General features: G+C 35.2%; 1 protein-coding gene across 8 annotated transcripts in view; it reads left to right on the forward strand.

Moving 5' to 3' along the window:
- SPOPL (speckle type BTB/POZ protein like) overlaps positions 1-9,176 on the forward strand; it is a 61,172-nt gene extending 51,996 nt beyond the window's left edge. For 7 of the 8 annotated variants that reach the window (XM_007102458.4, XM_007102459.4, XM_007102461.4 and 4 more), the window contains 3 exons: positions 387-529; positions 619-672; positions 4,440-9,176. In XM_007102458.4, the coding sequence (XP_007102520.1) occupies positions 387-529; positions 619-672; positions 4,440-4,584 (342 nt within the window). In that variant the 3' untranslated portion in view covers positions 4,585-9,176. The remainder of the gene's footprint in view (positions 1-386; positions 530-618; positions 673-4,439) is intronic. The other variant, XM_024122335.3, reaches the window with a different exon arrangement.
- Positions 9,177-9,950: the final 774 nt, after the last annotated feature.

A 9,950-nucleotide genomic window follows, 5' to 3' on the forward strand; every position in this document is an offset into this window, starting at 1 on the left:
GACGGGAGAGACCACGGCAGGGGGAGGCCCGCATACCACACACACAAAAAAATAAATAAATAAATAAATAAATAAATAGTAGAAAAGAGAAATATACTCATTAAGAGTATTGAGTAATAAGGGGTTTTTAAAGAATAAAACCCTATTTTAAAAATATCCTGTATCTTGCGCTTATGCAAAGAGAAATTTCTTATGAAAAATTAGTCTTTCTCTTGAATGCATTAATTCATACTTTCTTTATATTTAAAGTAGTTTAAAGACTTTTAAAGTACCCTCAGTTCAATGTGTAATGGGCTTAAACTTCATTTTCTAAGTTACAAATATCGTGTATTTAAAAACTTGCTAGTTTGAGTAAATGTTTAATGTTATGTTTTCCTTTTGGATAGTATGCACTGGAACGGCTGAAGGTCATGTGTGAAGAAGCTTTGTGTAGTAACCTCTCAGTAGAAAATGTTGCTGATACCCTTGTCCTTGCAGATTTGCACAGTGCGGAACAGTTGAAAGCACAAGCCATAGACTTTATTAATAGGTAAGCTATGCTTGTATTTCAGTGGACATGACACCTTCAACAATTCTTCACCGGCCTTTTTCTTAAGTGTGTTTAAATCTTCAATGCAGGTGCAGTGTACTTCGACAGCTTGGGTGTAAAGATGGGAAAAACTGGAACGGCAAGTAAGATGACATCAGTTTCTGACTTAAAGTTGATCTGCATACATGAAATTAAGTGTTTGCATAGCCTTTCGTTCATCTACAATAAGTATGAATCCAGATATTAGTTATATGAAGCAAACTGCCAGTTTAAAAAATAATAATTTGACTACGTAGTGGATTCTTGAGGCTATGCTCCGTTGTAGATCAGCTTCTAATGTGAACTGGGATGGACGCGCTAATGTCTTAAGCATGTATGTTCATGTCGTATATAGCTGAGTCCAGGTATTTCAGTGGCTGGAGATCCTGCCCTTACCCCTTCAGAAAGCATTTCTAAAAATGTGGGAAATATTTTATCCTATGAGGAAATGTACCCTCCAGATTTGCCTTGAAACTCTTGACATTTGAATGCTAACCCACTGCTTCTTAAGGTAGCCGGATAACTTGCATCACATGCTATATTAGGCTAACTGCCTACCATTCCAGAAATAGTAGCAATTTGATCTTTCCTTTCCCTGGTAGATTATAATGAGCAGGATAGTTGTGACATCTTTCTAAGCCTGGATCTTTGGAATATGACGTAACTATTAGAACTTACTATTCCCTTCTTTTTTCTTCTTCACTCATTTTATTTATTTATTTATTTATTTATGGCTGAGTTGGGTCTTTGTTGCTGTTGCTGTGCGCGGGCTTTCTCAAGTTGCGGCGAGAGGGGGCTACTCTTCGTTGCGGTGTGCGGGCTTCTCATTGCGGTGGCCTCTCTTGTTGAGGAGCACGGGCTCTAGGTGCGCAGGCTTCAGTAGTTGTGGCTCGTGGTCTCTAGAGCGCAGGCTCAGTAGTTGTGGCACACGGGCTTAGTTGCTCCGCAGCATGTGGGATCTTCCCGGACAAGGGCTCGAACCCATGTCTCCTGCGTTGGCAGGCGGATTCTTAACCACTGCGCCACCAGGGAAGCCCTTCACTCATTTTTAGAGTGACATTTTTACTCTTTGCAGTTATTCAGTATCAGGAGTCAGGAGGTTGAAGAATTTGCATCTGCTTTTGATTAGTTTTTGCCTGTAAACCCTTAAACTCCATTTTTGCAATTTATCAAAAGATGATACAAGAAAGTAAAAAAAGACAGCGTTAGAGACAAGAAAATGAATGTTTGATTTATGGCCCCTTGCTTTCATCTGTTTTGATAGATTTGAAGTTGGTTAACTGAATTCTTAACAGTTTGTGAATTCTGTTTTATGAAAGTAAAAATTAGTGGCTATTTTTAAGATATTGATTATTCTATATATTGGTCAGTGTGTGATAATACATTATCATGGTATGTGATCCTAGAAAAAATCAAATGACTGTTTTGCGATTCTTTGTACTTTGCCATTTTCAAGCTCTAGTTTTATTCTGTTAAGAAAATATTTTGCCTTGTATAGCTTTTTCAATGTCAAAAAATATAAACTTATTTTATATCCCGTGTAGAAGCTGTATTGTACGTAGAGACCTTCAATAGCTATTTGTTGAATTAAATAAATGAAAATGTCAGGTAAATTAAAAAGTATCTGTGTGATTCTAAATGAGTTGAAATTATAAACATGACGACACACTGGTAATTGGATGTTAGGCAAATTTTTTTAAAAATTGTTATTAGCTGCTATTTAGTGAGGCAAACATTTGTGTAGCATCTATCGTGTCTCAAGCACCATGCTGGGGTCCTGCATATAAAAACAATTATGGCAAAAAATCCTGTCCTTGAGAAATTGATCTAATGACAGGAACACTTCCATGAATATATCATTTTATTATAATATGGTAAGTAATGTGATAAAGAAGGTTATGTGCAGGACACTTGACTAAGGCTGGAGGTTTAGGGATGAAGATGACTGAGCCTTGTCTTAAAACAGGAATAGGAATTAGCAGACTAAGAAGGAGATAACAAGCATTGCAGACAGCATAGCTTGAATCAAAGTATAGACGCATGAAGCAATAGTTGATCAATCGTTTGATAGATATTTATGTTTATTATCCAGTAAATTCCCAGGGCACTGTGCTTACTTAGTACAAAGAATATAATGGCGAACATGACAGATGTTTTCCCTGCCTTCATGGAGTTCATGTTTTAGCAGGAGATGTATAAGAATTAAACAAGTAGGTGAAGTTAAGTGTAATAATAGGTTATGTAGAGCATACCCATCTGAGCATATAACAAAGGGACCAAACCTAATCTAGGGGTCAGAGAAAGCCCTTTTGAAGAATTGTTGTATAAATAAAGACCTGATGAAGAAGAGCGAAGAGGTGGGAAAGTATATCCCAAAAAAGACATTCAGGTGTGCAAAATTTTGGTGATAAGAAAGAACAGTATGGAGGGTGGGGCATGAGAAGCTGGAGGAAGAAGGCAAAGATCAGATCACGGAAGGCCTTTTAGACATTATTTGAACAGGAATGGGCATACAGTAAAAGGTTTTAACCTAGAGTAGGATGTGATCAGGTGTGTGTGTTTTTAGCAATCTGTCCACATGCATGGTCATGGGGAGGTTGAGTTGGTGGTGGTAGTTGAGGAGCAAGGTTATATATAGGTAGGCCAGTTGGAAAGTTATTGGAGTATTTCAGGCAAAAGATGAGGGCAAAATTAGACTTGACTGGCGACAGTGCGGCCAGAGGGAAATAAAAGGATATAATATTTTGAATGGACAATCTATAATACTTGGATATTATTTGGATGGAGGGTAGGTACAAAGGAGAGAAGACAGGAGACAAGGAAGGATAACTAGATTTTTGCTTGGGTAATTATATTTACTCAGAGCATGTCGTACATCAGGTACAATAAACAGTTCAGTATTATTATACAAAGTGCCAGAGCATGAAAGTGGGAGGTAGAAAGCTAGGGGGAAGAACTAGGAAACTTTATTTCTCTTTCTAAAGAACTTGTGTACTGGCAATGGAGAAGAGTAGAAGAGGATGTGTTCATGTTAGTGTTTATGTTACTAAGGCAGCATGGAAGCTGGTTTGAGAGGAGCAAGATAGGAGAGTAGAAGACAAATTAGGAGACTTCCGTAATAATTCAAATGTGAGATGATGTGGGCCTTAGCTAGGGATTCAGGATACCTTTGGGAATTAAAATAGGGCTTTGATGACTGATTGGAAAGGATGGCGTCTAGGGTGACTCCCAGGTTTCTGACTTGAATCACTGGGTGATGGTAGAAGCATTAATTAGCTGATTGGAAATGAGAGAGGAAGAATTTGGGCCTTGGGAGAAACGTGTTGAGTTCCCTTCTGACAGTCCCAAATTTATGGGTCTCCAGGCACATCCAAGTAAAGAGAGCAAGTGGTTGGGAACAACCTTTGTGGGGAGGCCTAGGACTTGGCAAATCATTATTTATCATCACTGAATATGATAGTTAAAATTGTGAATAGTGGATGAGATAAGATAAGTAAAGAATGTTAAGGGAGAAGAGTTGAGGGCAAAACTTGGAACTCTAGAGAAAACCTGCATGTAAGAGACAGGGAAAAGAGCTCTTGAAAGAGCGGGTATAGAAATGGTAACAGTGGGAGTAGAACTATGCAGACAAGTGTCACACACTTCCAAGAGTAGAATTTCCAGAAAAATTGAATAGTTTCATTTACAAAAGAAAATACCAGTAAGGTAAAGATGATATTTTAATGAATTCAAATGGTTTGAATACATAGAGAGGCAAACAAAATGTTCCAGAACATTTTGAAATCTGTAAATTAAAAAAAAAAAATTGACAGTGCAACAGTGCATTTTGAAAAGTACTCTTTAGTAAACATCTCTTAATTTTATTTTTCAGCCAAGCAGCAGACATAATGGAAACATCTGGGTGGAAGTCCATGATTCAGTCTCACCCACATTTGGTAGCAGAAGCCTTCCGAGCACTGGCATCTGCACAGTGTCCACAGTTTGGTATTCCACGAAAACGGCTAAAACAGTCTTGAAGTCTTCCATGAACTGTAGAAAAATGGAATTGACTTTTACTTCTCCAGGTCCAGAAGGATTCTAATACACAAACCATAAGCAAGAGTTGTTTCTGTTGTCTTGTCCACAGAACAGAAGCTGAAAAAGCATATTGCTTGAATTTCAGGTGGATAATTTATGGTTTATTCTTCAGCTTTAAATTAGACTGATTATACTCTAATTCACGTCAAGGCCTTAAATTATCTTCAGTGACTTCTCTTGTTCATATATATACTTTAATTTTTTTATTGTGCCTTGTCATTGTGACCAAGGCTATGCAGGATTGCACTAGCTCCATAATGCAGTAATATTGATAACTGAAGATAATAAGTTTCAAAAGGATCTTCCATTAGTTTGAGAAAGGCAAATGAATATTATAGGGTTTGTCCTATGCTATCTCAAAGTTTAAAACTAGGTTTTCCTTAAAAAAGCACTTGTATTGGAGATTACTGGTAACGTCTCCAGTCTAAGTTCTATAAGTACAGGAGAACCTGCTTACCTTCAAGGTAAGTTATGGCAATACACTGCTTCAATTCTAATTTATTTTTCATTTCAGAGGGCAAATATGCAATGAGTTGGCCCAGATTTTTAGTGAAATTTGTAGTGTTTGTTATCTGTCCAACAAACTAAGAGAAGCATAACAAACCTTTGCTTGTGTTTCTTTGTGAGTTTATCCAAGTTTACAATGATTGAGAACTGATTGAGGTTAAGATTTCAATAAGAAGAAAGCATGTTTCATGCTGAATTAATTTTTTTTAAAATTTATAGTGACCTACATTTATATGAAGAATTCTGTAAATGTTAAAAGTAAGGATGACCAAATGTAAATTTGATGAGTGGGCCAATTAAGATATATATGCACTTTTAATGTGTAACTTTTTTATACTGAATGGTACTTTTTTTTTTTTTGCTTTTGAGAGAATTGATAAGGTATAATTAATTGTCTTAACTTTTGAAAGAATTTTTAAGACAGATGGAGGCAACTGGGATGTTTGTGATAATAGATAAGGAAGATATTCTCGATTATAGTTAAATTGGTTTGACTTCCAGATATTCATTATTGAATTCACGCCTGTTTATCACGCTTCGGAGAAGGCACCTGACAGTAAATGAATCCTGGACAGCCTACTCTCCTTCTAAAAGCAATGAACTGCTATTATTTGCAGACTGAAGGAGAGAACCCTTAGAAATATGTCAGGCTACACTCTGAAACCTTTTTTCCTCCCTAGCTTTCTCCTTTCTGTCTCAGTTACTGTACCAACATTGTGGATGATAGTGAAATTCTGCATAATGTGAACAGGATAAACTATTTATAAACTGCTTTTCACGGGCCAGTTCTTTATTATAAATGAATTTCAGCTTTAAACACATACACATCTTCAGTTTTTGATAGCTCTGTTTACAACGGAAGTCTGTTCTGGTGCATTGGCCTGCTGGAGCAGGAGCAATCAGTGTCAAGTCACTGCATCTGATTCCCTGTGACAGTGGCAGTATGCTTCTTAGGCAAGATTTACATTTGACCACAAGGGAAAAATTTTTTTCACTGGAAAAAAAAATGGATATACCTATATATTTACATATATAACTTTATTCTCCAGATTAAAATTTGTATAATTCGTTTATTTAGTTTTTGAATTTAGGACAAAAGGAAAAAGATGAAGCGTGAAGTTTTGAAATAGATTTTATTTTTGTTATCTGTCTGTTAGGTATTTACCGAAGCAATCCTAACATACCAAGAGTGATTCATATTTACATTGAACAAACACTGTCAAATAATCATTTGTTATCCACATCAAACTGGAGTTCAAAAAGATCATATTTTCAGATATCTTCATTTCTTCCTGTGTAGCTTGAGTCTTTGCTGTGTTAACCTAAATTTGAAATTGGAAGACTCCCTTCGGATAGAAGAAAGATTCTTACATATGAATGGATTCCATCCTATGTAAGAGTATTATAGGGAGCAGAAATTCACTACCTTAACTTCACCATAAGATTGAGCCCTTTAAATTTACAATGTGCAATTTAAAAAAGAAACCACACACACATACATATACATTTTAAGAATTTGAGGTTTTGCCAGGGTCTTAGAAGAAAACACAAATTTATCCCTCAGGCCCTAGAATTTTGTTGTCATATATTTTAAAAATACTGGTATATTCATTTATGTCAGATGCACACAGGCACATTCTGAATTAATTCACTGCTTGGATCTACACTTCTAACCATAATGACTTCAGTGATAACACCTATTATAATGAACATTTCAGCTTACCCTTACTTACATACTTAGTTTAGTGTTTGTTGCAAATCTGAAGGGTTTTATTATAAAGGTTTTTTTTTTTTAGTTTGGTAGCACATTTTGTACCAAAAACGTCCAACACTGTGCTGTAAGAATATCCACATTTGTAGAAATGTCCACTTTTCAGATAATGTAATTCCTACCATTATACTAACAGAATCATATGGTAGTTGATTTATTTTTTTTATTTATTATGTATATTTTTGGTATTGTGGGTTCTTGAGACAATGATACAAAACTGTTAATGTATTCTGACGTGAGTGCTCTAATAACCTTTTTTTTTTTTTTCATTTTTAAACTATAGACATTGTTTTCGGTAGACACAGATTTTGTCCTGAGCTGTTTGCCTTTTGAACTAAAACCTGCTCCTGTTTCCCTTTTGTCACCTAAACAGAGCTTTTTCTTAGAAAAGTAATAACTGGTCTTAAATGTTCCATATTATAAAAGTAACCATTGGAGAACTGTTCTTTAGATTGAGATACAGAAGCACTGTATTTGTGCCTTTTTCATTTTTTAATATTAATGTGTATCGGTATTTGGAGCACAAATATGAAGGTGCCATAACATTATGGCCTGCCATTGTTACCTCCTTGAATACTCATGTGTCATTGTCTTGAAATAGTAATTGGAGATTCTTGCATGTATTCCGTGGTCATTTGGGCATGTGTGTGTGCGTGTGTGCGCGCGTGTGTGTGTACATGTACTTGTATTTGCTTGGACTTGTGTGTGGTATGTTCAAAAGAGTGAATTTCTGAAAATAGGACTCAGTTAAATGTTGAAAGTTTAGGTTAGTTGAAATGTATTCCATTTAAATGTGCTTTATTTGAGGGGACAATTGAGAGGAAATTATAATTCTCAAAAATGTGACCAATTTACTGCATGATGAAATGTGAAAACAGTGCCTTTTAAGGACATCAATTTTAAAATTAAGTTTTAAAATATTAACAAAAATCTCTTAAAAAGTTGTCATGAACATTATTGGTTTATTTTTAAATGAGACCTAAGTTAGAGCTTAAATTGCCAAAAGTATAGTTATTAATTTATTTACCCATTTGTTTTGTGCTTAAATTTAAAACCTAAGTAGAATTGTTTATAAAATTGTGGATCATAGATGCTACCCAGTGTTACTAAAATAGAACACTAGGGACTTTGGTAAGTTGTTTTGTTAAAATCCAACTCGAGCTTTTCTCAAAGCCAAGTCTACTTGAAGAGGTGAATTATTCTGGGTTGGATGTTCATGCTCTTTGATGGATAAAATGAAAATATTCAATGTATTCTTGCAAAACAACGTGGGTGGTTGTGTTTTAGTGTTTTTCAGATTATAAAGTCAGCACTTTCAACACACATAAGAGTATTTTGCAAACCTCTTTTATACAGATTATGAGCTCTAGTTTATTTAAGTGTTAAATTAAATGGAATGATGTAAATTTTAGGTCCAGTTGAACAAATATTGAGTGCCTACCATGCGAGACTTCTTCACTAGGAATGAAATCACCACACTGTGTCTTCTGTTTGCAGTATGTGGACTTTACATTTGAAAAAGAATTCTTATATTTAAATCTTTTTCTGTTGTTAAGGGTTTATCCTTGTATACTGTAACCCAGTTAATTTTTGCATTCAGTTTTTTAGAATGAAGATATAACTTAAGTGAGTCCCATTTTTGAAAATAAAATTCTGCTGAAATTATTTAAAAATCAGTTCTGGGGGAAATTGATTTTCAAGATTCAAATGTATAAAGACATTTTGAACTTTTCAGCCTCATTTTTAATCAGCTGATGTCAATGATGAGATACATACTTTTTGTATCTTGTTGCTGAAAATATTTTTTGCATTTCAGCACATTGAGTTAAAATAAAGTTGTTACTACTTATTCAGAATCAATTGGTTTATTTTGTGTTTATTTGAAAAATATGAATAATTCTTTTTCGGATTACTGTGATGCTTTACAAAAAGAGCCATGTATTCGATATGGTAACTTTTAGAATTATGCTTAGTAATTGTCTTTTCTACATAGGAAAGCTAGTGTTTTTTTGGAACCTACTAAAGGCTTATTCCTTGACTCTGAGATGTTACATATATATGTACTTTAACATATGCACACCATCAATATTGCGTGACTTATGCTAATGTTATGTAATTTAGGATCACCTTTCCCTGGTCCTCCTACCCCTTCTTAATTTCAGCTAATTATTTGCTGCTCTCAAAAAGAGCAAATTTGGGGCAGTGTATTCCTACGCCAGCTTAGTAACAGCAGCATAATTAGTGCTTAAAAATTACGACCAAAGTCACAGAAATGCACAGTGAAAAACCTTCCATATACTCAACACACACATACACATATCCACACACACTGAATTACCCTTAAAAGAATAAAAGAAGGGTTGAAACACTTAAAAAATATTACCTATACAACTATAGTAAGATAGGACAAGTGGTCATATTCTAAACTTTAAATGAACTGTATATAACCTTCTCCCTTACTCTGCAGCAGCCAGTACCCTTCATACTTTATTTTAGAAAATTGGAATGTTGTGTTTCCTCCGTTCTATCACCTCAGAATCATTTGTTTCTAAGAGAAGGCCAAGACTGGCATTTGCTTTTTGATCACTGTTTTTAAATAGAAGACATTGATAGAGATGTTTACATTATTGCTATCTTCTTATTTTTTGTACCAGGGAGGTTTGCATGCAGATGTCTGCAGTGATTAGTGGCAAAAAAAGTTTGTCATTCCTGTTAGGAGTGCTTCCTTTCCACCTCTCCCTCATCTCTTGCCCTCCACCCTTAATTCCTTTGTAAAGGATTCAAGTGTAGTCCTGCTCCAGTCTGTGACATCAGAGCCAAACAATTCCTGTGGTATCTAATCTTACCCTTTTGTCCAAATTCAAACCAGAATAAGTGCAAAGAAAGAAAAATTGTGAGATTTAAGAATAACAATTGCAGCACGCACACACACAAAGGCAACCAGTGTCCTGAGGACTCTGATATAACTGCCACAGCAGAAGGTTTTTAGAATGTATACTTTATAAATGCCCCCCAAACGTGCAGGTC

This window comes from Physeter macrocephalus, chromosome 2, assembly GCF_002837175.3.
Source record: "Physeter macrocephalus isolate SW-GA chromosome 2, ASM283717v5, whole genome shotgun sequence".
Lineage (NCBI taxonomy): Eukaryota > Metazoa > Chordata > Mammalia > Artiodactyla > Physeteridae > Physeter > Physeter macrocephalus.